The following is a 27463-nucleotide window of genomic DNA, read 5'->3' on the forward strand; positions in this document are numbered from 1 at the left end:
ATCTTGTTAGGCAACATTAGCTGGGAGAGCCTTAGAAAAAATAAGCTTCTTGTACGCACAGTAGGTTCTCAATGGATATGCATTGTATTGAACCGTGTGCCGTAGAGAGGGAAAAGGGCAGTTCCTTGGCCTCCTTGGACTCAATTGTGTCGACTACCCAGGCTCAGGGAAGGAAGAAAAAAGCCAGCCAAAGGAGTTCCTCTTTCAGAGGAAAAAAAGCAAGGAGAACTTTTTGCAGTAATACCAGTGAGATACCGAGACACTGAACGCAACACACACTTTCGCTACTCAGTTGACTTGGCGTCTGAGAATTACCAAATGGAATGTTAGCAATTCCTGACAGCAAAATGTGTCAGGAACACAGCCAACCGGGGCTTTCCAAAAGCATGGCAATAGCCTCACTCTCGTGTGATATAATTATAATATTCAGTATGGCACCCCGTGAGGCAAAGGCCCATATCCATTTGAGGCCAGCGATCTTTGGAAGTCAGGTCTCACTGCTGTCATTTCTGTTTCTTGGCACTGACAGCCTCACTGGAGATCCAAAAGTAGCCAGTCACCAAAAGAGGCCTGCAGAGTGTGCCTGCAGTCTGGAATGTCCCCGGCTATCTGGCATCTGAGCACATTCTGAGCCCAGGCTGAATGAATTCTCCAAACCCAGAATACTGAAATTCTAGTTGGTAGGTTGTTTTTTTTTTTCTCTTCCTGAGTATCTTCTGTGTGGCCACAATGCTGGGTGTGAACCCAGAAACCAGCGTGGCAGAGTGGAATGAGCCCTGGATATTTAGGGGCAGAAGAACTGCCACATCTGCCATGATTGGCTGTGAGACCTTAGACAACTCATTGAATTTCAGTGAACCTCAGTTTCCACATCTATAAATATGGTCATTCACTAATTCAACAAATATTTTCCAAGAACAAAACAGGTGCAAATATTTTCCAAGAACATGTCCCATCAAATATTTTTCCAAGAACAGAACAGGTGGGAGTACATTCTGTCTAGAAAGGAAACAAGATGATTAAACAAACAGTGACTCTAAGTGGGTTGTGGGCTGTGGTGACAGTACAGGGACAGTGATGAGGTACAGGACAGGGGTTCTCATGAGGTCGTGGAAGGTTTCCCAAAGGGGGGTGCTATTTCAGCCGAGACTAAATTCATAGAGACCAGGAGATTGGGAGTACTGGTTGAGGTGGGATTGGGGGAGAGTTGGGGGGATTTGAGATAAAGAAGCTTTCGTGAGGCCCCAAAGCAGGAAGGACCACATATCTCAGGGAGTCTGAGAAATGGAAGGTCTTATAAACTGGAAGAGTGACTGGTTGCCATTGTTGGTTCCTCTCCTTTTGGGAGTTAATACAGTAAGGAGAGTATCACACTGGGAAATGGAAAAACTAGAACCTGGTCTGCCCTTGGCCACTGACCAGCTTTTCAATTTTAAACAAATTTTGAACACCCATTTCTGTTCTTTAGTTTATTCATCTGTGAAATAGGGCAAGAAATCCCTTCCCTTCTCACATTACAGTGGATTTAATGAAGAAATGTTTGCAGAAGAGAAGCTGTTAAAAAATTAAAATGAGTTATAAGTGCAGGGTCTTTGCTAGGACTTTCCCCAGTCATAAATAAATTCAAACCCATTCAGGCATCAGTTTTAAGACTGGAGAAGTGATTGCACCACGGTTTTCCCCCCACCCCTCTGCCTCCCTTCCCAAGGGATCAGGAAATAAATCACAGTTTCTTTCTGATTGGTTTGGTGATATTTCATTTCAGTTCATAATCGGATTTTGTCTAAGGGAGAAAGTACGCTATTAATAAAAGTTTTTTTTTTAATTGTAATATTTGTGATTACCAAGCCTGGCTGGTTGGGGCACACTGCCCATGAGCCCAGGGTGGCCCTTAATCCTGCTCTGGCCAAGACATACTTTGAATTACCAGAGGAATCAGGTAAGAGAATGAAACATTGACACGGCTACATCTCTCCTGCTCACCAACATTCAGGACTTTCCTGTTACACCAAACCTACGCTGAGCCTTCCAAGCCCCCTGAAATCTCACCCACCTTCCTCAGGAGGTTTCTTCACTGCCTTCCAGTCCCAAACTCTGTATGTGCTGGCCTCTGTACCCCAGCTCTTGCTTTCCCATCCTATCCAGCTCAGCCTAGCTTCCCTTCTCTCACTCGAATGTCCAACCCTCGATGTGTTTACACCTAGTACAGGGACCCTACACAACCTTCATCTCCTCCAGGTTGCCTCTTCCTTAAAACCTAAGCCAACAACCATCACTCTCCTTTCTAACTGTGCATGCATTTTGGCACTTTCTGATATTTATCTTAGACTTTAATTGCTTGTATTATTTTTGAAAATTAAACTGTGAAACGCATTATCAGTTTATAAAGACTCTCATATATATATAACTTGACTTTCATAACAACACTGGATGGTGAGTGGAGTCAATGGAGTTATTATCTTCCCATCTGAGAGATGGGGAACCTGAGACTTGGGATTCAGGGACCTGCACTGTCGCCTGGCAGGACTTACATGTTCTAGTTTCATTCAGAAACTCTAACTCTGCTCATTGTTATGTGGCAGCCTGGATGGGAGGGTAGTTTTGGAGAGAATAGATACATGTGTATGTATGTCTGAGTCACTGTGCTATTCACCTGAAACTATCACAAGTGTTAATTGCCTATACCCCAATACAAAATAAAGCATTGTTTTTTTTTTTAAAAAAGAAATCCTAGGCTGGGAACCAGATCATACACTTCTCTTTCCCCCCTCAGCACCATGTTGATCACACAGCAGATACGTAACTAACATTTCTTGGAATGAAATCCATATGCAGAAAATTAATTGGAATGGCATATTTCATTGATGCAAATCATCACTATCAGTACTATTAGCCTCCTCATGGATAAAGAACAGAATGCTTGCTGAATTATTTTTATTTTAGTGACCCAATAAACAACTTCAGGGAGGCTCTCGAATGTTCTATACAAACCTCCCCTGCCCCTGGTGGTCAGTCAGAGGGCAGTCACCCCTGCAGTGTCTGCTCCTTCTGCTTACACCAAGCAGCCTGGCCCCACTGACTCTTGCCTCCTGTGAAGGATGGAATGTGCTTATCAGAACCTGCCTGGCAGGGTGGACATGCTTGACCAGGCCTTGGAAATCTGGGGTCATTTGGGCACACGGAGGACCCGGGCTACCTAGCACCATGGCACCGCACGGGGAAAGAGGAGCCTCGCTGGCCGGGGTGGGGTTGGGGTGGGGGCCACCCATCCATCCATTTGTGGCTGGAGGCAGGAAGACCTCCCAGCGTGGCAGCCAGTTTTCCAAGAACTTCAGGCCGCTGTGACTACCTGGCAGAACTGAGGGGTGACAGCTGCTGCCCTGCCTCTACATCGGCCTGGAGTAACACCAGTCGTGACTCCTAAGAACTTGTGCAGCTCCTGACAGCCTAGGTGCACATTCACACGCCCTGCTGCTCTGACACAAGGACCCAGGCAGGTGCCCACTTCCAGTCGGTGGTTGATTTTGTAAAGTGCCTACGTACAGTCAGGCCTTCAGAACTGTACCAGCAGCCTGCCTCTCTCCCAGCCCCATGCCCGGTGCCCATCTACAGAGGTGAACCGTGCTATCACTCTTTTGTGTCTCTTCTCAGATTTCCCCCATTTGGGAGATAAAGAAATCGAGGCCCCAAGCAACTGAATGAGCTTCCTGAGGACACACGTTAAGTCACAGGTAAGAATTTGAACTGACTTCTCCTACCACCATGAACTTCTCCTATGTTCCCAAGTATCTTTTAGCCAAGAATTCAGCTTATATGAAAATCTACAATAGTATAAACAAATAAAACCATATATTATTCAAAGCCAGGCCTAGGGGTCTAGAGCCTCATAGACTGTCCACTGAGGAGCAGAGCAGGGCACTCGCTTCAAGGGCACTCGCAGGCCCTTCTCTGGCTCCAAGCCAACTACCATCTCTGGGACCCTCCCCTGCCTTCCAGCTAGCAGGAGAAGGACTACACATCCTGACCGTTTTGCCCTATCAAAATGTTCCCACCCAATGTCCTATTTCTTCAAGATACTGATACTTTGAGGGTTGGTCTGGTAAAATATATATACATACATACATTGGGCTGATAAAATATACATACATACATAGGGCTGCTAAGGAAAGATAAAGCTTAAGGCTGGTGTAGAGCCTGCTGGAAGAGAAGGTCAGAGTTTCCTGGCCTCTCCCACCATCTCCCCCACCTACCATTGGCCCCATGTGCTTTCCAGAGTGTCTTCCGTAATACTTTGAGGTCTCCAGGTAAGGATGCAGCAGAGGTGGCAGATAGGGAAGACAGGGTAGGGCTGAGGGAAGAGTGTGTGTGTGTGTACTCTTTAGTATCTGTGAGGAACTCCCCTCCCCCCACAACCCCCAGCTTAAGCAGTTTCTTCCATCCATACTCCCAAATCACTCATGGGCAATGCCTGCAGCCTCCTTTTGGAAGCTCATTTCAAGGGTGGAGAAGAAAAGATATTGATATTGGGGGGGCAAAAGCAGGCGAACTGAGGGTTTCAGGGATAAAGCAAAGCCAGTGGCAGTTCCAGAATTCCTCTAGAATAGGACTTAGGGGTAGCAATCTATTTGCACAGAAGTACCTAAAACTGCATTTGATAAGACTGCGCAAATGTCACCTATATCAAAGAAAGCGGGTACTGAGGCAAAAAAGGGGGTGTTACTTGCCTGGGTGGGTGCTCCATCAATGTTTTAGCACATTCATATATATCTTCTACGTTCACCAACAGTTACTTATCAAAACGGTAAAAATACATCTATATCCACACGATGCTGGGGACACAGATGTAAATGCATACAGACAGGAAGTGAAGATTCATCCACCAGTAACATCGACTCCCCTGCACTGCCCGCCCTCTGTGGCCCAAAGTCTGACAACCTGAGCTGTTTCCACACTGTGCATTCCACAGGGGTGAGTTATGACTGGAATGAGAATATTTCTGCTCACTCCCTCTATGACTTGGCCTTTACATTTTAAGCCTTTATATTACAGTAAGGTAGCTTTCAGCTTTTAATTGCCCTGAACTTTTGTTAACATTAAATGAAGGGAAGAAATGGAAAGGAAAATAAAATTGTATCTGTATTGCTTCTGAGTTGCATAATTGTATATTTTTGCCACTCCATTAGTTTTCAACTATTCCAGCCTATAAACCTCTCCCCTGCCACCACTGAGGAAAATAAATAAGTCAGTCATTCAGCTATTGCTGCAAAGTTTGCCAAACTCTGAGTTCTCTAATATTAAAGAGAGTGATGCAACTTTAAATTCAGAGTCTATTTTTTAATTACCACCTGTGGGAGACCCTGAATCACACAAGTGCTTGGCTGTCTTCTTGCTTTTTCTAAAAACATACCTTCCCTCTAAGCAGATATGACGTTAAACATGAGTTATTGGGGTCAGCCACAGACTGTGTCCCCTTTATTTGGGGACCAGAGAAGGCACTGCCCCTCCCCAACCGCTTTTAACTCCAAGATGACCTCAGAGCCTCAGCTCACACTTTCCAAAAATAAAACTGTACTTCGGCACTTTACCACACCCACCAAAACTGGCTCCAAAATTTTTTACCAAATAGTTTGGAAGAGTGAAAATAAGAACAGTATAACCCAGGTATGTCACTGTAACCATGGCTACAGGTTTTATTAGCACTAATACCAGGATGTGGTCAGATTGGATATATACAGACGGCAAACACAAGCCTGAGTGGTGTCAGAGTGTGTGCCCATAAATTCTCCAAATTGGAAATGTGGCCCTTAATGACTATGATTCATAAAGGACCTGGGGCAGGCGGAGGTGAGGATGGAAGGAGGGTGAGCGGTTGAGGGAGGAGATTTCGGGTGGAGGGCTGCATCCAAAAGAGAAGTCAGGGTTCTAATGTTAGCTGTAATACAGCTTTTGAATACACTCCTCTAACATGCTAAGGGTCGGACACGACTGAGCGACTTCACTTTCACTTTTCACTTTCACACATTGGAGAAGGAAATGGCAACCCACTCCAGTGTTCTTGCCTGGAGAATCCCAGGGACGGGGGAACCTGGTGGGCTTCCGTCTATGGGGTCACACAGAGTCGGACACGACTGAAGTGACTTAGCAGCAGCAGCAGCAGCAACATGCCCCTACCTTGCATTTACACTGCAGTTTTCTCAGTGTTCTTTGACGTACCTTTCTGTTGTTCACAAGTCTTGACAGATATCTGAGATGGCTAGTAGCTGCAGATCTCAGATGAAAAAGGGGCTCAGAAAGCTTAACTGATTTGCCCAAGGTCAGAAGCTTGGAGGACAAGTGAACCCAGAACTAGAACTGGTTCCTCTTAATATTCTGTCCACTGCACCCCTCTGCCAGCCTTTTATATTCTGCTTGGGACATTTGGATATGTATTCATTCCTCTTGCAAACATCCCTCATCCTTATCATTTGTTTAATTAGCCAGAAACCAAGATCAGTCCATCAAACTGGAGGTGACAGCTGGAAAGTAAGGCTTGCCTTTCACTCTCATCTCTTTTTCAAGCCCCCTGCCTGGCTTCCAGCTACACAGATGACATCAAAGGATAGGCAGTGTAGTCCCTATTCCAGAGGGAGTGTGTGGTCCTAGGGTTACAAAGTTTAATATGCCTCCAGGGACCAGGTAGGTGTCAGGACTGGGTGAAGCCGGCAGGGTGGGGACTCGGGTACAGGTTAGGGGAACATCGGTCCTTCTAATGCTCCAGCAGACATGGGAGGTTAGTGTAGCCCAATTTTAGGACTCACTAAAGAATGAGAATTGTATATGAAATCAGAGGAGGATAAAATAAAATAGAAGTGCCCATGCTAAAGCTGAAACTCCAATACTTTGGCCACCTCATGCGAAGAGTTGACTCACTGGAAAAGACTAATGCTGGGAAGGATTGGGGGCAGGAGGAGAAGGGGACGACAGAGAATGAGATGGCTGGATGGCATCACCGACTCGACGGATGTGAGTTTGAGTGAACTCCAGGAGTTGGTGATGGACAGGGAGGCCTGGCGTGCTGTGATTCATGGGGTTGCAAAGAGTCAGACACGACTGAGCGACTGAACTGAACTGAACTGAAGGGTTGGGTATGGCTCCTGGCTGTCAGTGAGCACTCTAAGGAGTTTCATGCCTTTAGGTCCCCAGTGCCCACTGTCATGTGTTACATATTGCACTTCCCTTATATTTCTGGTCCTACTAAAATGTGAGCCCCTGAGGGTCACAGGAGGTGTCTTAGTTCATCAAGGGTGTCCACAGAGTGTGGCACACATGCCAGGCTTTCAAATGCTTGACAGGTGAATGACTGGTGAATACCCCTTCATCCTAGAAGTCAGGGTCCAGAGACTGAACTCCTCAGCATCTGGAGAATGGCAGCTCTAGAGCATAACGTTTACAGCAGGGTCTTCTTCACTTTAGTAGCTCTGTTGTTGTTCAGTTGCTCGGTCATGTCCAGCTCTTTGTGACCCCATGAACTACAAGTTTTGTCTGTTCACAGGAAAAGTGATCAAACAGCACACCAGACTTCCCTGTCCTTCACCATCTCCTGGAGTTTGCTCAGACTCAAGTCCATTGAGTCCGTGATGCCATCCAACCATCTCATCCTCTGTTGCCCCCTTGCCCTCTCACCCTCAGTTTTTCCCAGCATCAGGGTCTTTTCCAGTGAGTCAGCTTTTCCCATCAGGTGGCCAAAGTACTGGAACTTCAGCTTCAGCATCAGTCCTTCCAATGAATATTCAGGGTTGATTACCTTTAGGGTTGACTGGTTTGATCTCCTTGAAGTCCAAGGGACTCTCAAGAGTCTACTCCAGCACCACAGTTCAAAAGCATCAATTCTTCAGCGATCAGCCTTCTTTCTGGCTCTCACATCCATACATGACTACATGTCGTCTGGCTAACATGGAGTGGTTGGGGGGCATGTCCCTGCTAGTCAGGGCCTGACAAAACATGCTCCACTGGAGAAGGGTATGGCAAACTACTTTAGTATTATTGCCTTAAGAACCCCATGAGCACAGTGAAAAGTAGCTCCATGGCCTTGGGCAAATTCCTTAGTCTCTGATAGCCTCAGTTTCCTTATCTGTATAATGGGGATTTAAAAGACTCACCTCCTGCATTCTTGAATGAGGTCATGTCTGTTGAGCCTTGATTACACACACAGAGTTGGGCAATTAGTACGAACACAACCAATGGTGGCTTTTGGATTCGACAGATCATTCCCTGTTCCTGTGAAAGGTGATAAGACATTATGCCAACCCTCTGTTTTTGAGGCTTTGGCCTCTGAGGTCTCTGTGATAAAGGAGGATAGTCAAAAGAAAACGAGTGAGCATTCTAGCTGAAATGAAGAGGAGAAAGTTGATAGTGATGGACAAGACAAGGTACCACTAAGAAACTAGATCCTGGATGTCAGGAGGGCTGGAAGAGGGGCGGCAGCTGAGAATGAACGGAAATAAAATTAATGAGAGAGCAGGGGAAAGGCAAATGAGTCTGCCTTGATTCCTAGGATCAGCTGACACACTTCTTAAACCAGTAAAAGTGATCAAACTCTGCAAAAACTCTATGAATTCTGTAATGAATGGCTGTTTTTAACCTTTCACACAATGAGTAGTATAATAAATAGAGTGCTATACGGTTTTCAAGGCAATTTTAAGGCACCCACTCTGTGAAATGTACTTAGGCAACATGCTTTACACACATTATCTTTATACATATCATTCCTTCAATCACTCATTCATTCATCATTCAACAAATACTGCCAGCCCACTTTCTGCCAGGCACTCTGTGGGGTATAAGGAATAGAACAATGCAGTACAGTGGAAAAAACACATTGTCTTCTGAGAAATGTGCTAATAGCTAATATCTGTGTTTACAGAAGAGAAAACTAAACTCAGTGCTTAAGTGGATGTTGCCCAGACTCCAAGCCGGTGTTAGTGAAGGAGGCATAAGTCCTGACTGCGTTGTTTTCTAGTTGAGGAGAAGAAAACTCAAGTTTCCTTGATGATCTAGGGACACAAATATGAGGAAGTTTATAACTTGCTAACAGGCTGGGGATATTGTATTCAATCACATTTAGCACTGATGGAATTTTCACAGTATCAGAGAGACACGGTTTTTAGTGTTTATTCCTAGGAGTGACTGAAAATGACTAATTATTGTCAGAGACTATGACATGCATCCTTGGGAGACAATGTAATTAGGGAAGGGAAGAGAGAAAGGGAAGGAAGAGAGAGGGAGAAAGCGTAAAGGAGAATAAAGTGGCTAGAGATTTTAGGCCATCCATAACAGAAAGTCAAAGAAAGCCCAGATGAAAACTCTTTTAAACTCTTTTCATTGTCCTTAAATTATTCTCTAATTATTTTCCTCGCATCATCTTTGAGTCTAGAGAAGGTGTCTTTTTCCTCTGCTGTATTTCCTAGCATAGCTTAATTAATACTTGATTGATTGAAAGATCGACTCATTTGAACCTGGAGTGAAATGGAGCTTTTTAATTTTCTTTTCTGCTGAACCTGAAATAGAGCATATAGTAATTAGGGAAGTATCCCTTGTTATCAGAAAGTCACAGCCACGATGAGCAATTTGTAACAGAGCAAAAGGAAGGTAGATGATTATTTGGGACCTGATAAAGCATACTCCCCACTCCCTACTGCTTTCAGTGATATGGGAGTTTCTTGATCATTATTTCCTCCTTGAAAGAGTTTCTAGGCTAGGGATCTGTCTGAACAGTGGGCTAAATGGTAGGTTGCTGCTGCTGCTAAGTCGCTTCAGTAGTGTCCGACTCTGTGCGACCCCACAGACGGCAGCCCGCCAGGCTCTCCCATCCCTGGGATTCTCCAGGCAAGAATACTAGAGTGGGTTGCCATTTCCTTCTCCAATGCATGAAAGTGAAAAGTGAAAGTGAAGTCATTCAGTCGTGTCCAACTCTTAGCGACCCCATGAACTGCAGCCCACCAGAATCCTCCGTCCATGGGATTTTCCAGGCAAGAGTACTGGAGTGGGGTGCCATTGCCTTCTTCAAAGTCTGACCACAGATGTGACTGATGGCCTCTTTTCTATGCTTTTCATTACCCCGGCTCTCTCCCCCCAAACCTGGATTGACTAATTTACATTTTTTTCAAGATCTTTTGAGTTAATCAACATTTCATTCATTCATTCAGGGACATGTTCAACTCTGGGCATCTAAACAGAATAAAACAGGCAAGGATCCAGTTCTCACTGAACTCATTTAGCAGAGCAGGCAGGCAGTCCATAAATGCATACACCACAGTGACAAGAGCACTGCATGCGAACGAGAAATTTCAGAGTAGGAAGAACCACCGGGGCTGTAAGACAGCATGGTGTGGCAGAGATTCACTGGGGGCTTGGCTTCTCGGATGACTTGGTAAAGCAAGGCTTCCTGCTGAGCTAACATCTGAGGTTACAGTAAGAAGAAATGCCTTTGTGTGGAGCTCTGCATGTTATGAAGTGGCCCATCACGCCAAAATCTCAGAGAAAATGTACTGAAGGGATTAACAAGTTCCTGCAGGGTGGACAACTCTGAAGTAGGTGTGTCCAGGGCATGGTGAGTGAGGAGGGGAGTACAAGCCAAGATCAGAGACGGAGGCAGGGCCAGCTGATGGAGGTATGTCTGGCGTACGGCACGGAGTTGAGATTTGACTCCACAGGCATTGGGAAGCCGTGGTGGGTGGGGGCAACGTGATCTGGCTCATGTGGGGAGAAAAGGCCATAAACAGGGAAGAGTGGAACTGGAGAGAATGGTTAGGAAGCTGAGCAGTGATCCAGGTGAGGGGTGATGGTGACCTAGCCACGACATAGAGAAAAGTGACCACATGTGGGATATATTTTAGAGAGAGAGGCCATGGGAGTGCTGAGGGGCGGGAGTGCTGTGAAGTCAGGGCGTACGTGAGTCTCCTGGGGCTACTGTGATGAAGCACCACAGGCTGGGCGCTTTAAACAACCCAAGTGGGTTGCCTCACGGTTCTGGGGGCTAAAAACCTGAGATCAAGGTGTTGCGAGGGTTGGGTCCTTCTGAAAGCCATGAAGAGGGTATCTGTTCCAGGCACCTCTCCTTGGCTTGTCAATGGCCATCTTCTCTCAGCATTCCTTCATGCTGTCTTCCCTCTGTGCAAGTCCACCTTTATGTCCAATTTCCCCTTTTCATAAGGAAACCAGTCATATTGGATTATAGACCCACTTTACTCCAGTATGACTCATCTTAACTAATTTATTGATACATCTCCAAAAATGCTGTGTCCAATTAAGGTCATATTTTGAGATAGTGGTTAGCTCTTCAACATAGACATATACTATATATGTGTGTGTGTGTATAATTCGTTGTGATGTTCTGTCTTTTAATTTTTTAAAGAAAACAAATAATTACAATATAGTCAGACAAGGGCTGTGATGGTAGGTTATTGGCTCCAGGAGAGCTCAGAAGAGAAAGAAATGGGTTTGGGGAGGTTTTCGGGCAGACTCACAGTTACAGAAGACCTCCCAGTGGAGTCTGGAAGGACAAGGAGTTCCCCTGTGAATGCACCGAGGGGAGAGGTAAGAAGCCACTCCAGGCAGGTGGAACAGAGCATGTGGCAGTGCGAGAGCAGGACGCATGGGAGAACCTGAGGGAATGTGGCAATGGAGATGGTGGGGGAGACAAGGCTGGGATGGGAGCAGGAACCACCAGCTCACAAGTGTTTTGTTCCCCTTGCTAAGAAGTCAGGATGATCGTTCAAGTGACGAAGAGCCAAAGGAGGGCTGAGCGGAGGAGCATGACCCCATTCTAATTTTAGGAGATGAACTGAAGAAGGAAAAACTGGGGACCAGTCTGAGGGCTCAGATAAATGCAATGACAAGGGGGGTGAAGGGGAGGGCGCCTCTGCTCCTCCACCTTCTGCCTTCTATGCTCATGCCACCAGGACCCCCTGGTCACCTTTGGTGCTCCCAGGCTCCAACTCCCTCCTAGACTGTGCCAAGCTCTTCCCCATGTCCGGGCCTTCACCCTGCTGTTCCCACCTGTGCACAGGTAGACCCTTGTCATCCCTCAGACCTCAGCTCAAAGTCACCTCCTCGGAGGCCGTGCTGACTGTGTCCTTTACAGCACCAATAGCATCTCTTGGTTTCCATATTTGTGTACCTGTTTACTGTCCACCTTCTCCCTGCGGAAAACAAGTTGCTTTACCAAACCTGCATCATTCCTGACTACATCCACACGCAGTGCCTAGGGCAGCGTTGGCATGCACTAGAAGTTCATGGAATGCAGAAGGAAGAAGGAGAGACGGGGGAGCAACAGAAAGACAGTCTGGTTTTGGGGGGAGGACAGAGGCTCATGTCACACTCTGCCCAGGGATATGAGATCCCCAGAGATGTATCCCCATCCTCATATTCTGTATTTTAATTCTAAATTGGTTGCTTTGAAAAAGAATGATGAATGGAATGAAGTTAAGAGCCCCCTTAGTAGAGGAAAGCTAGAGGAAGGAGGAAAAAACTGCCTTTTAAAGGAGAGCTAAAGAATGGTGGTACCCAGGCAAGTAGAGATTGGGTAGGGAGCTCACACACTCCCCCATGAAAGGGTAGCTTTCAAATAATAACACAGTAAGAGGACATAACAGGACTTCCCCGGTGGCTTGGTGGTAAAGAATCCACCTGCCAATGCAGGAGATGTGGGTTTGATCTCTGGGTCAGGAAGATCCCCTAAAGAAGGAAATGGCAACCCACTCCAGTATTCTTGCCTGGAGAATCCCAGGGACAGAGAAGCTTGGTGGGCTATAGTCCCTGACATCCCAAAGGAGTCAAACACAACTTAATGACTAAACAACAACAATAGCAACAAAGAATCAAAATCATGGCTCCAGAACCATCCCAAACTCTAAAAAGGCAAACAAAATGAGCATCAGCTGAGGAGTCGGGTGTTTCTTCGGCTGGTCTGTTCATTTGGGGTCAGATAATAAGGGCACATGTGTGTTGCCAGGTGTGGTACCAAGAGGTTTTACATTTACTGACTCACTTGTTTTCACAACAGCCTATTATTATCAGCCTCATTTTACTATGAAGAAAGTAAGCCCCAGAGAGAGAAGCTGAGTGACCTGCCCAATGGGATAGACAGTGAGTCAGGATTCGAACCAAGGCTATTTGGTTCCGTAATCTGCACTCTGGAGCACTTAGCTAAACCCCTCTTGGGTGGAAGCTGCACTACAAGAGACCTGTTAAATGGATCACATATTTGTTATAATCATTACCAATGCTAGCTTTTTGTCACCTGTATGAGTCAGGATGGGTTAATTGCTTTGTCAAATAATTCTTAAATCTCAGTGGCTTCCCCCCACAAAGGTTTCTTTCTCTTCCACTGTTCGCTGTAGTCAGCAAGGTGCTCTGCCAGCAGCCATTCAGGAACATTTCCCACCTCTGCTGTCCCTGGGGCCCTGGAGTCCTTCCCTGGCCCCTGTGCACTGGCCAGCCAGTGAGCAAGCAGAGAGAGACCGTGAAGGACCTCAAGAGAAATTTCAGGACCCAGGTCCACACTCTCTTGTCCAGAACTCAGTCACACATCCCCAGAGGTGTCGGGGGCTGAGAGGCAGAGGCTGTCCTGAGCCCAGGATGAGGACATGGTGTACATCTTCAACTGCTGTCTCAGTCTTACCTGTAAGGACTTCTATACGGGACACCTGACTGGGGTGGGGGTCATGCTGGGAGTCAGAAGACATTGGTTCTGGTCCTGATCTCACCAACTGTCAACTGTCTGACCTCCAGCAAGACACAGCCTCTTCTGGTCCAGATTCCTCATCACTAAAGTGAAGGAACTCAACCACATGACCCATCTCTGGATTCTTCCAACTCAGGATGTCTGTCTGACAAAGCATCACTTCATTATCTTTAATAACCATAGTGCCTTAATCATTTCTGTATTGATGACCTATTTGTGCTTTTGTTCAAAATTGCAACCATAATTATAACATTGATTCTGAAGGAAAATACTATCAATTTTCCTCTGATACTCCATATCCAGTTCCACACCATATACGCATACTCTGCAGGGCGGAGGAAGAGGCTCCAACCTGGACTAGTTACTTAAAGCAATTAATTAAATTGGGGGAAATACAGATCTCTATTTCATCATGCCTTGAGCCAGGTTTAAGTCATAAAGTCACATTCCACTAGCAGATTATTTTCTGTGATCTGACACTTTTTGTACAAAACAGTACTTACATCTATTAGAGGGCATCTGAGCATGCCAGGTTAGCAAGGTGAGGACCGTGAAGAAAATATATACCCAGAGCGGCAGAGTTAATAACTGCTGACTGAGGTTCCAGCCGTGCCCTCGCTGCCAGAGAGCCTTGGTTTCTGAAGTGTGTGATGTTGTCATAACCAAAAGGATTCTATAAGGACTGTAGGGTGGATCTGAGAGCTGGGCAAGGTTTGGGCAGGCAGGGTACAGAGCCCTGGGGCTGAATAAGATACTTTATACCCCCAGGAGAGATGGTGGGAGCCTTAGAGCCTGTTGGATGGGATTCCTATTTTAGAAAAGAAAAAAAAATATATATATATATATAGCATAGTTAGACACCAGAGGGGAGACCAGGGATAGAAGACGAGGAGCAGAGCAGAGCCCAGAGACAGTCCTCATGTCCCTCGGCCTAACAGTTCCGCTACTGCCGTCGGCTGAAGATCGCCCAAGTCAGGCCACGTGTCCCACCCGCCATCACCGCCCTCAGCCTCATCCGGGTGCCATTTTCCCTAATCAGTTGCAATCATCTCCTCCTGCTCCCATTCTCGGCAGTCTGTTCTCTCACCGCACTGACAGTGTTCTTTATAAAACACGGGTCAAGCCTAGTCCCTCCTTGCTTGAAACTCCATGGCCCTTCCGCACACACCAGCCACTGACATGACTTAGCCAGCCCAGTGGGCACAGGGCCACCTGCCTCCAGGGCTTCCTGTCACCCCCATCACCCTCCACACACACTGCTGCCACATCCAGCCACACAGTCCTTTCAGGTCCTTTTCAGGAAAAGCAATGGGTCCCATTGTTCATCTGCAAAAACAAAGCACAGTGAACACATTGTTTCCTGTGTTTCCAGACTTTGGGGAGGGGGGACACTTTATTGAGAGTTAACAATTGAACTCACTGATTGAAATTTAGAGGCACTTCATCTGAAAAGGTATTGGAGAGTTGAAGATAAACACACCACATGTGTTACTCGAAAGTGCTTTAGATAAGTCTAGTCTAAGTTTTGAGACTTAGACACCTTGACCACATGATTGCTGTGGTTTTCTTGTCATTCAGACCTTAGCAAAGCCATCCTTGCCCAGCGCCTGCCCCAGCCTCCCTCATGGGCATCACTCATTTTCTCAGCATCCCAGACTTCTCCTTTGTAGCCTTTCTATGTTACACTTGCACAGTCTTCGGGCTTCTTTGCTTCCCACACTGGACTTTGAGCATGAGAGAGACAAGAGCTGATCCTGCCTATTTCCTGGATACCCAAGACTCAACCCAGTTCCTGGCAAGTAGTAGGTGCTACCTAAGTAGTCACAGAAGGGATGAGCAGATGCCGTCCTGATTTACATTTCCTTTGCATCTCTTTCCCTTAATCCCCTCCAGGCCCACAGGCTTACTCCTTCCCCAGTGCTTCTCTCATGCCCTTAACACAGAACTTGACCACAGGACTCATCACATTGTGCTTCTGCTATTTCTGTCTCTCCTCCTTACAAGACAGGAAGGAGCTCAGGGTCTGAGTGCACAGGGTCAGACACAGTGGGTGTTCCGTGAATGTCTATTGCATTAAACTATGACCTCAAAAATCACTAAGGATGGTGACTACAGCCAGGAAATTAAAAGACGCTTGCTCCTTGGAAGAAAAGCTGTGACCAACCTAGACAGCATATTCAAAAGCAGACATCACTTTACCAACAAAAGTCGGTCTAGTCAAAGCTATGGTTTTTCCAGTAGTCATGTATGGATGTGAGAGTTGGACTATAAAGAAAACGCCGAAGAATTGATATTTTTGAATTGTGGTGTTGGAGAAGACTCTTGAGAGTCCCTTGGACTGCAAGGAGATCCAACCAGTCCATCCTAAAGGATATCAACCCTGAATGTTCATTGGAAGGACTGATGCTGAAGCTGAAACTCCAATACTTTGGCCACCTCATGCGACGAGTTGATTTACTGGAAAAGACCCTGATGCTGGGAAAGATTGAGGGCAAGAGGAGAAGGCAGCACCAGAGGATGAGATGGTTGGATGGCATCACTGACTCAATGGACATGAGCAAACTCAGGGAGTGAGTGAAGGACAGGGAAGCCTGGCGTGCTGCAGTCCATGGGATCGCAGAGTCAGACATGACTTGGCGAATGAACAACAGCAATGACCTCCAGGAAAGCAGCTCTGACCCAGATGCCCTGACTCCATAAGAGCAAGAAGTGACACCCAAAGAGGCTGCCCGCAGCAGGCCTCAGTGCTGCCGCATATGAAGATGAACCTCTTCCCCACCTCTCCTCGCCCGTGATCCACCCATTCTCTCATTCAGCACATGGCTCCTGAGCGTATAGGAAAGGGTCATCACCTCAGCCTGCTCATTCAGCAGTTTTTGAACCTGATAACTGTCCAGAAACACTTGGGTTGTTTGTTATAAACATAAATTTCTGGGCGTTTCCTAGACCTACTGAATCAAAGTCTCCAGGAATGTAATTCAGGCAGTTGAGTCTTTAACCCCCTTGGTGACTCTCGGGCAGCCAGCGTGGCCAGAATCAGAGACCAGAGAGGAGACTAGGGCTGCCATCCTGAGATCCTACCATAACCTGAGATCCATGGGTGAGGAGATAATGCAAGCACAGTGATCACTGCAACACAAGGTATGGGCTCAATGGAACAAGGGAGGAAACGCCCAAGGCAAGGTCTCTGTCCCTTTGCCCCCAAGTTACAAGGAGATGGCCCCCACACATACTCAGGAGTGTACAGCTGCAGCAGAGGAATCTTTTAAGGTTCTGAGAGAGACCTGACCCTCCTGCTTCACCCTACCTGTTATAAGAAGGCCAAAGATTTAAACCATGTGAAAAGCACTCTGGAGGTCTCAGGGATTTCAGTTGGGTGCCATTATGATCCTTATCATTAACATTTCTAGAAAGCATTTGCTACCCAACAGACACTATTCTCCAACTTTACATATATTATTTCACCTAATAGAAATAACAAGAGGCTGGTGCAAAGGAGAATGCCCTGCCCCTTTCTTGGGGAGTTCCAGAAGAAACAGCAGTCTGCAGGCCAGCCTTGGACATGACTCTGGAGCAGCTCTTGGATGTCAGGGATGGAGCAGTCATCCTGTGGCAAGAGCTATCCCTGTATATTTCCAGGGGTTCCGAAGTCTGGAGAGAGGCTGGGGCCTGCAGGGGACTAGGTGCTCTTCCCAGGCCTCATTTTATGAGCTCAACAGTCCTCCAGACACTATCAGATGTTCCCCAAAGACCATTCTCCATTCCTGTTGCTGAAGGCCAGAGTCTAGAATTACAGCCACAGAACTGCAGCCCAGCCCCAAGTAGGGAGGGCTTTTCATTTGCACGGAATAGGGGTCCACGGTTCTTTGGCCCTGAAGATTGGGCTAGAGGTGAGAGATGGGGAAGAAAAGCTCAAGGCCAGAATTAGTCCACTGTTACCTGGAGTTCACTCACTACTTTGTAGATTATGTTTCATAGCGTTGTAGAGTTTACAAAATGCATTAAACACATTGAGCTCTTAATCTTCACAACTTCATTACAAGGAAAGCTTATTAACTGCATTTTGTAGCTAGCACTTGGTAACTGGCCAAGGTCACAAGAGTTAACCCAGGACTCAAACCCCCAGGTCTTCTGGCTCCGGGATCTCTGTTCTCCATCAATATGTAACATGCAGGCAGACAGAAGCTTGTGGGCAGAATAAATGAATGACTCTCTCCCAGCTAAAGACTCAGGAGGATATAGAGATGAATACTACTTGGTTTCAGAAAAACCGAAAGGAACTTCTCCCCTCTTCTCTCTCCTCACATCCACCCCCACAACCACAATCAAGGTTGGTTAGCACCTATTGTCGGTTTTACAAGAAGAGATGAATTATTTTTCAGTGTCAGCAACACTTGAGAGCTGACAAAAGGATGGGGTCTCCCAGAGGGCATTTCTAGGCCGAAGTGTGGCTCCTTTTGCAAAAACATTCCACAGAAGCTCTGACTTTTTTAATTCATATCACAAAGGATATATTTGATTGTTTCCTGGAAATGCTAATAATGCAAAGCTCATAAATACTAATGAAATGCTATAGATTAGCAGAGCTCAGCAAGTAACCTGGGGGGCAGGGGTTGCCTAGAAGAGAATTCTTAGATTAAAAAATATAAAGAATACCTTTTAATCGAATTTTCCCCAGACAGGGTTCCCAAGTGTTAATGAATATTCTCTTTGGCCATATGGAGAGTAGACTCAAATAAGTACCTTTAGGAATCCAGAAGCTCATTATTGACTTAGCTTTTGCTTGAAAAGAAATCTGTTTATTCACACGGCTATTTTAGGTGCCATGGGATGGATGAGTTTGAGCCAAAGTTGGGAGGGGTGGGAGGGTCTATAATGTTGAAATAAAGACATAATTCAAAAGCATGCTTTTATTTCATCCAGCTAAGCAACCTAAGCTGGAGTTTGCTTCTTCTTCTTGTCTATTGACATGATCCCTTGATGATAGTAAGTCCCATGAAATGTACAAGGCTCCGTAATATCAAAAACTATATCTTTGTCATTCATTCCTGAATCCTTAATACCACACACAGTTTGTGGTACATATCAGGTGCTCAATAAATGTTTGCTAAGTGGCTGAAGTGCTCTCCTAAAACATCTCCCAGAGCTTTCCAGACCCTCTGATCTTCCCCTAAAGGGCAGCTCTGATCACAACATCTTCCTATTATGTGCTCATCCGTGTCTGACTCTTTGTGACCCCAAGGGCTGTAGTCCGCCAGGGCTGGGATTCTGCTGTAGCCTGCCAGGGCTTTTTGACCATGGGATTCTTGAGGCAAGAACACTGGAGTTAGTTGCCATTTCCTTCTCTAGGGGTTCTTCCCAACCCAGGGATCGAACGGGTATCTCTTGCATCTCCTAAAATTGGCAGGAGGTTTCTTTACCACTGGCGTCCCCTGGGAAGCCCATTATAGAGCCCCTCCCCGCAAAGAAACACACCCTGTGAAGGTCCTCTCTAACCTGGCCACAGCCTACAGTCCTTCACTCTCCCACCCTGAGCTCCAGGCTTATCAGAAGGTCCCTGTTCTCCTGCTGATGTTCTAGAAGTTTCTCTGCCTGGGATCTTTGACATCTTTTTCCATGTCTCTCAAGAGCCTACTTGTCTCTCAAGATCAAGTGGCTCTACTTTCATAAATACTGCCCTACTGTTCTCCAGGAGCTCCACGACCTTCTCTCTCTGGCTGAACCCAAAGTGGGCCCGGATTCACATATGCTCCCCACAAAGACCAGCACAACCCCAGCACAGGAAAGCTTGTCAGTAATAGTGGTCTGCTGCTGTCTAATTTGAATCACAGAAATGCAGTGCAAGGAGCCTTTGGTTCTCAAAACCGTATGTGTAGGAAGGATCAGCTTAGAGAAAAGCACCCAAAGTCTTCTTACAACAGAACAGAAAAATCCCTCTGGGTCAAAAAAAAAAGGACCATACAAGGCTGAGGTCAAAGCAAAGATTATGGCAAAGGGAGGAGAGTCCAGAGGAGAGTGAGGGTGTGAGAAGGAACAGGCGGGGAGCTGGCCCTGCTGAGGGGTCATGGTGTGTGGGCAGGTCCATGGCACATGATGTTTCAGACACTGGAGGGGCTCAGGCAAAGCCTCCAGTGAGGACACATAACTTCTCGGGATGCTCGGCTTTGTTGCATGTGGAGTTTAAGTTCAGATGCCAGTATGCTTTCTATAAACCTCCCCTTGGGCAGGACTGGATTTTTATTGTATGTATCTTCATGCATTTGTGAGATATCTGACAATGGGAAATAAATTTCTTTGTAGTCTCTTTCTACAGCAGACCAGGATAAATGTTTCAGTCGATCTGGGGGATGGCAGAGGATTCTATAAACCCTGGGCTACTTGCCAAAAATGGGTTAATTCCACATGAAGAAATCAGAGGCCCAGAGCCACACTATGAATGGCTCAGCCCTTGGGGATCTGGAGCCAAGTTTCCCAGAATCCTCAGGGCCAACTCTGCTCCTCACACATACACACCGTGTGACCTGTGCCTGCATCTCTTTGGCTGTAGGATGGGAGGAATAACTGTACCTACTGCATAAGTTTCTGATAAGGTCCAAGTGAGTCAACAGGCACAAGGTGCTTAGAACAGTGCCTGGCATGTAATAAGTGCCATCTTTTAAAAAATAATTTTATTTATTTAATATGTATTTATTTACTCGGCTGTGTCAGGTCTTATTGCGTCATGTGGGATCTTTCATTGTGGTGTGTGGACTCCAGAGTACGTGGACTCCGAAGCGCATGGGTTTAGTTGCCCTGCAGCATATGGTATCTTAAGGTTCCCAGATCAGGGCTCAAACCCATGTCCCCTGCACTGCAAGATGGATTCTTAACCACCAGACTATCAGGGGAGTTCCATGAGTGCCACCATATAGCATGATGTCAGGCTCCTTGGGCCCAATGGCACAGAAGCAGGTGCCAATTTATACGGCTGCATAAACTGTATAAATAATGTTATGAGGAGTGGGGCCACATGCCTGCAGACCAGGATAGAGATCCTGGGTGGGGCTTGGATGGACACATGGGCACTGGGTACCTGGACACCAAGAATGTGTGTTATCCAAGGAATGAGACCTCCAATCACAACTGCTGGGACACCGTTTGTAACACACCACCCAGATGTATAACACATGCACTTATGCTCCAGTGCAGGACAACCCAATGAAGCCTGAATTTCAGAATGACTGTGGACCTATGTCCCCCTAAGGCGTCCCTCCACTCACAATGCATCATCCCTGCTCACTAAAAAGATATAATTCACATGAAGGTGGCTTAGAAAAATATCAAGTAAAATATAAAGTAATGTTACTATCCTTAGTTTTTCTGCTTGCCCGGCAGCCTTGGGAGAGTGCTGGACCCATTGTTCAGAGTTCTGGGTGTTCATCACAGCTTTGTGTGTGATGAGAAACACACATTTGCTTGTATGTCACCTCGCAGACAGGTCACCTCACCACTCTGGGCCTCAGATTCTGCATCTTTAAGTGAGACAGCTGGTCAGGATGATTTCTAAGCTCTCCAGCCTGAAAATCAATGACTTTTCGATCTTTGGCTCCTGAACAATGTTTAATGCCAAGAGGTCTCTTAAATTCCTTTGACTCATGCCTGTCCTCCGAGTCTTGTTTAGACCCAAGAACCTGTGGATTCCAGAACTGAAGGCGCCTCTAAGATCTTACACTTGGGAACTGAGGCCTGAGATACATGTGGAGAGTTGGAGAAGGTACCATAGGAAGAGGGATCATTCTGGACAAACAACCAGAACTGCCCAGCTGCAAGCTTAGGCTCAGGATAGGAGGAGAGAGGCAGCCAGGGACCCCCTCCCAGTTTCCAGGCACCATCACTGATCAGCCTGCAAAACTCTTTTCACTGAAGAGAGGGGACAGGCAGGGAAGGAGACTTGGGAATATTTGGTTGGGGGACAGGGAGAAGAGACAAGGGTAATGAGGGAGAGAAAGGTAGAAACAGAAAGACCTGGTTTCTCACCCACAGCACGATGAGTCCTTGCCAGGTCTGAAAGTGGAATGTAAGGAGGGAGGAGACACGGGGCCAGGAAGAAAGAATGAATGGACCGTGAGAAAAGCAGGAGTGAAACAGGATGAGGACCTCTTAGCCTGGGGAGGTCCAGGAAACCCACGACAGCCAGCGAGACCTGGACAGTCTGTCTTGTGCTTAAGCTTTCATTAGTGTTAAAAATGACAAGTTGTGTTCATGGAAGGTCAGATATGGAGCTGTCCTCTGGGGAGTATGTGTTCATCATGTATCAGGTAGGCCGAAATGAAGAAAGGTAGAGAACTACTCCTGTAGAGGGTCCGGAGAGCCAACCCCCTAACCAGAACACTGTGGGATGCACACACTTATTTATCTAACCATCTTGGAGCTCTGCCTACGTGCCAGGTCTGACATCTTATTAACTGTCATATTCTAAGCCCCATATAGTGTCTACATAGCAAGAATTAGTTAATACATAACTGACTAAATGCATGCATTTATCTTGTTTACTGAGTCTCAATACAATTTCAGTGAACTCTGGAACTCTTTGATTTCTTCCCATTTCCTGAGCCTAAAATCAATGATGTTATTAAAAATTATAGACTGTCCCCACTGCGTCTCTCTTAAATGACCTGCTGTTCTCTCTTTAGGTGCTATCTGTGGTCTGCCCAAACCCAGAGCTGGAAGAGGACTAAGTTCCAAGTGGGCAAGCCTGCATCCTCTCACGTCCCGCCCTTGCAGGTGACCTAAGGGGCTCCTCTGGCCCAGTCTAGCCAGGTACCATGGAGAAAATCAGCATGTTCTTCAGTGCCATCTGGGACATCATCTCCACCAAACACCAGGAGGGCCTCTTCAACAGCATCTGTCTAGGCATCCTCCTGGGGTTGCCCCTCCTGGTGATCATCACCTTCCTCTTCATCTGCTGCCACTGCTGCTGGAACCGGCCAGGTGAAAATGGCCGACAGCCAGAGCAAAACAAGGGGAAGAAGAAGAAGAAAAAGAAGAAGAAGGTTGAAGAAGACCTCTGGATCTCTGCCCAGCCCAAGCTTCTCCAGATGGAAAAGAGGCCATCCCTGCCTGTCTAGCTAGGCAGGGGGCAGAGGTGTCCTGCCTTGGGAGCTCAGCTGCCTTCCAACCACACCCAACATGTGGAGCAAAAATCCCTGCAGTGATGCGCTCATGTTCACAGAGGAACTACCCAACCAAGGAGCAAACCTCAGACTGAGTGTCCCCTGGGGCAGGCTTTCCCGGGGAGCACGTGGACAAGTCTTGGGTGCTTTCTCAGCATCTATGTGTCCAATAGCAATGCTCTTTGCTGCAGACTCAGTCATGCCTTCCACCCATCTCTGGCACATTCCGTATGCAAAAGCACAAGGAACATTTATCCATACTTCTTGATATTATCTCCCAAATGCACACATGCACGACACCACAGGTACCCAGGCAAGTATATTCTGTTCATCAAATGGTCACTGAATGTCTACTTTGCGCAAGGCCCTAAACGAGGCAATTCATTGTCTGTTCTTGGAAAAACATCTCATAGGAAGGCCTGGCAGATCCAGGCCCACATGTACAATTATATAACAAGAGAAGCCTACGTGCTGTCAATGCCCTACACCACTCAGGTTAGAGATAAATGTTCTCCTGTTCCTGTCCCTACATAACCTTTTACTGGAAATATTCATATCTGGATATTCCAGCCATCTGGTATACCCCCATTCCCATATATTGATACAAACACACCAAGTTCCTGTGCTTCTGGCCTCTTACTTAGGAGGAAAAGTTGAAAAATCAAAATTCGTTGTCTTACCACTCATCACCACTGATGGGTGTTTAATGGCATCCAAGACTTCTCTTTGAGATGCTACCCCCAGCAAGCCTCCCTTCTCCAAGCAAGAACAAATGGTTTCTGGCCATCTTCATGGCCAGGTTTATGCCGTCCACTTCAGTGGACTGCCATTGTGTACCTGTGCAATGTATGTTTCACAGATGGAAACGGGATGCTACCCCTGAGCTAGGGATCTCTTATGAACCCAAAAGTTTTCAGTGGGAAAGGAATTAAGACAATCACTGGTACAGTCTCACAGAAGGCACACTGGAAACAATTATATAAGGTTATCATGGAGGCATGGCATGTTGCAGACGGGATGCAGAAGTTACAGAGTATAAATGGAAGTAGGATGAAGCTATATAGAGATTTATTAATATTTATCTTGAAGCTCAGGCTAGTGCCTTGCACACAGTCGGTACTCACAACTGTCTGTGGATGCTGTCAGATATGTGATGCTGTTAAGGGTAAACTTGTAATACCTCACCAAGTCCCCAAGTGACCTTCTCTTCCAAGTGAGCCCATTAATTGCTGCAACAGGTGGAAGCTGGGTATTGAATTCTGAAGAAGGAGGATGCATGCAGGGCCAAGGTTTGGGTTGACAAGTGTGACCTGAGATCCATAAGGACATGTAAGCTGGGTCTGCCGTTAGTTGAACAGATCATCTCCCCACATTCTGGGCTGAGTATGGGAGGCTGAATTAATCCACTCACAGGGTGAACTGGGTGATATGGTGATTGTCTTATGACCACAGCACAAAGATGGATAATTTCCCACATGGGAGCAGGTTGTGCTCTCAAAGTTTATTTGCACATCTGCAGGGTAGCTCTCTTGAAATATTTTCCAACTGAAGCTGTTCTAAATGATGGTGAAATTGCAATTTCATTAATAATATAGCTAAGCTATGATATTTATAGAAGCAAAAGCTAAATTCTCTAACATTGTTTCATGGAAAATGTCCTCTGTTTGCTCACTTGGGGCAGCTGGTAGTCACCTGCCTTTCAGGTAAAGTCCAGGTCTAGTCCTGTGGAGGCAAGGTGCCTGCTGGCAACTGCTGCACCGAGATCTTCTAACAGAACACCCTGTGAAGCATATTGCAGGCCTGCTTTTATTTTAAAACCAGCCCTGTTCCCCCTTCTTGCCCTAAGTGGGCCTAAATACCCCAGGCACTCAGGCCCCTCAGGCATAAACCTCTTGGACCAGAGAAAGAAGCACCCTCTGATGCTCTGTCCCCTTGTCCTGGAACATCTGGCCATCCCCTTCACCTCCTGGAATGACTTCTCATCTCCCCACACCTCCCACTGCCCAGCAGGCTGAGTTGCTTATTCGGTCTCCAACTCTCAGCCCTCCTCAAATGGACGACTTGGGGGAGACGTAGAGGCTGACGGCTGAGGCCGGTGACAGATACAATCTAGGAGAGCTGATCTCCGGGATCACGGAACCACACAAGTACCAAAGTTGCCATGGCAACCAGCTGCTAGTCTGAATTAAGACAGCAGCCTGTCGTCATCACGACAAGGCCTCTATCTCCAGGTGCAGTGCCCCACCATCTTCTATCTGAATGTATCTGCTCCACCTCCAGGTGCGAACACCCAGAAACACACTTCTCGGTTGCTTCCATAACCCAGGTTTGGAGAACCAAATGCTTTAAAGAGGCTTCTCTTTTATCCCATCCAGCCTCCTCAACATCCTTCACTGGAATACCCAGAACAGTGTCCAGTGAGTGAGAGACCCTCAGGCTTTGCTGAAGAAGTGTGTGTGTCAAAGAAGCAAAGAGCAATTATTGGAGTCCACGGCCTTTTCTTCCCACTTCATTGTCACCCTCCTCTCCCCCGTTTTCTTCTCCCATTCCCCTCTGTCTGTCTCTGGGCACCACCCGGCTCCATCCCTCTCCATCTTCACCCCTTCCCACCCTCTGTCCCAGAACTACCACTGGCAGCCAGGGGTCCCTTAGGACTGGAACCTGCCTGGCCCGTCTTGTGGGATCAAAAGGGATGGCAAAGAAGGGCCTCCTAAACCAGCACAGGCTTGGGAAGGAGCCCCCAGGCCCTGGACTTCTGAACTATCAGAAGAGGTCTTTCTCCCAACTGCTCAATGAATTCGCTTTGGGTTTTTTGGGGGGGTGGCGGGAGGAGGGGAAAATATAGAGAAAGGGCAGTCACCTTTTCAAGAAGAATATAAATGGTCCATGTTGTAGAGCATTTGTCAGTATTTTTTTTTCTGGAAAATTTAAATGCACCAAGAGAAGATTTTATTTAAATAAAATACTTTGAAACTAAAAAGCCATGTGTAACCTCCTTACTTATGGAAATCAGTTAGTTATTTTCTTGACATTAGAGGCTACCCTCTCCCAGAGCTCACCCAGAATGATGGATGGGGCGATTCCCTCTGAGATGCCAAAGGCCCAGCCATCCCCAGGTACTATCTTCCCCCTAACAGCAGAGTCAGAGGTCTGAGGACCAGGGGTGAACCCACACCCCACCACCTGCAGAGCAGACACCTCGGAGACTAGGCACCCTCAGAAATGCCAGATGCAGCAAAACACACTCATGCTCCTAGGCAACACATCGGTCAGGTAAATCAATGTCCTCTTAAAGGAAAAGGGGGAAAATAGCAAACACTAAGTAAAAAACCCAAGTAAGATGCTAGGCACTGAGAAAGGGGATCAGAGGGCAGACAGACTGAAACTACAATCACAGACAACTAGCCAATCGGATCACACGGACCACAGCCTTGTCTGACTCAGTGAAACTAAACCATGCTGCGTGGGGCCATCCAAGATGGCCGGATCATGGTGGAGAGGTCTGACAGAATGTGGTCCACTGGAGATGGGAATGGCAAACCACTTCAGTATTCTTGCCTTGAGAACCACATGAACAGTATGAAAAGGCAAAAAGATAGGACAATGAAAGATGAATTCCCCAGGTCTGTAGGTGCCCAATATGCTACTGGAGATCAGTGGAGAAATAACTCCAGAAAGAGTGAAGAGATGGAGCCAAAGCAAAAACAACTGTAAGGGCAATATTGCATAGGAACCTGGAATGTTAGGTCCATGAATCAAGGCAAACTGGAAGTGGTCAAACAGGAGATGACAAGAGTGAACATAGACATTCTAGGCATCAGTGAACTAAGATGGACTGGAATGGGTGAATTTAACTCAGATGACCATTATATCTACTACTGTGGACAGGAATCCCTTAGAAGAAATGGAGTAGCCATCATGGTCAACAAAAGAGTCCGAAATGCAGCACTTGGATGCAATCTCAAAAACGACAGAATGATTTCTGTTTGTTTCCAAGGCAAACCATTCAATATCACAGTAATCCCAAGTCTATGCTCCGACCAATAACACTGAAGAAGCTGAAGTTGAACAGTTCCATGAAGACCCACAAGACCTTCTAGAAGTAACGCCCAAAAAAGATGTACTTTTCATTATAGGAGACTGGAATGCAAAAGTAGGAAGTCAAGAAACACCTGGAGTAACAGGCAAATTTGGCCTTGGAGCATGAAATGAAGCAGGGCAAAGGCTAATAGAGTTTTGCCAAGAGAACGCACTGGTCATACCAAACACCCTCTTCCAACAACACAAGAGAAGACTCTACACATGGACATCACCAGATGGTCAACACCAAAATCAGATTGATTATATTCTTTGCAGCCAAAGATGGAGAAGCTCTATACAGTTAGCAAAAACAAGATTGGAAGCTGACTGTGGCTCACATCATCAACTCCTTATTGCCAAATTCAGACTTAAATTGAAGAAAGTGGAGAAAACCAGTAGACCATTCAGGTATGACCTAAATCAACTCCCTTATGATTATACAGTGGAAGTGAGAAATAGATTTAAGGGACTAGATCTGATAGAGTGCCTGATGAACTATGGATGGAGG

The 27463-nt window shown here is 46.5% G+C and overlaps 1 protein-coding gene across 2 annotated transcripts in view; it reads left to right on the forward strand.

The window, feature by feature from the left end:
• Nucleotides 1–25855, forward strand: part of KIAA0040 (KIAA0040 ortholog) — a 41720-nt gene extending 15865 nt beyond the window's left edge. Inside the window, exons 2-4 of one of the 2 annotated variants that reach the window (XM_088845317.1) lie at nucleotides 3652–3731; nucleotides 4787–4968; nucleotides 22396–25855. In XM_088845317.1, coding sequence (XP_088701443.1) covers nucleotides 22528–22830 — 303 coding nt within the window. In that variant the 5' untranslated portion in view covers nucleotides 3652–3731; nucleotides 4787–4968; nucleotides 22396–22527 and the 3' untranslated portion in view covers nucleotides 22831–25855. The remainder of the gene's footprint in view (nucleotides 1–3651; nucleotides 3732–4786; nucleotides 4969–22395) is intronic. The other variant, XM_088845316.1, reaches the window with a different exon arrangement.
• Nucleotides 25856–27463: the final 1608 nt, after the last annotated feature.

This window comes from Moschus berezovskii, chromosome 17 (genome assembly GCF_049115385.1).
Source record: "Moschus berezovskii isolate FMDL1 chromosome 17, NW_MosBer_1.0, whole genome shotgun sequence".
NCBI lineage: Eukaryota > Metazoa > Chordata > Mammalia > Artiodactyla > Moschidae > Moschus > Moschus berezovskii.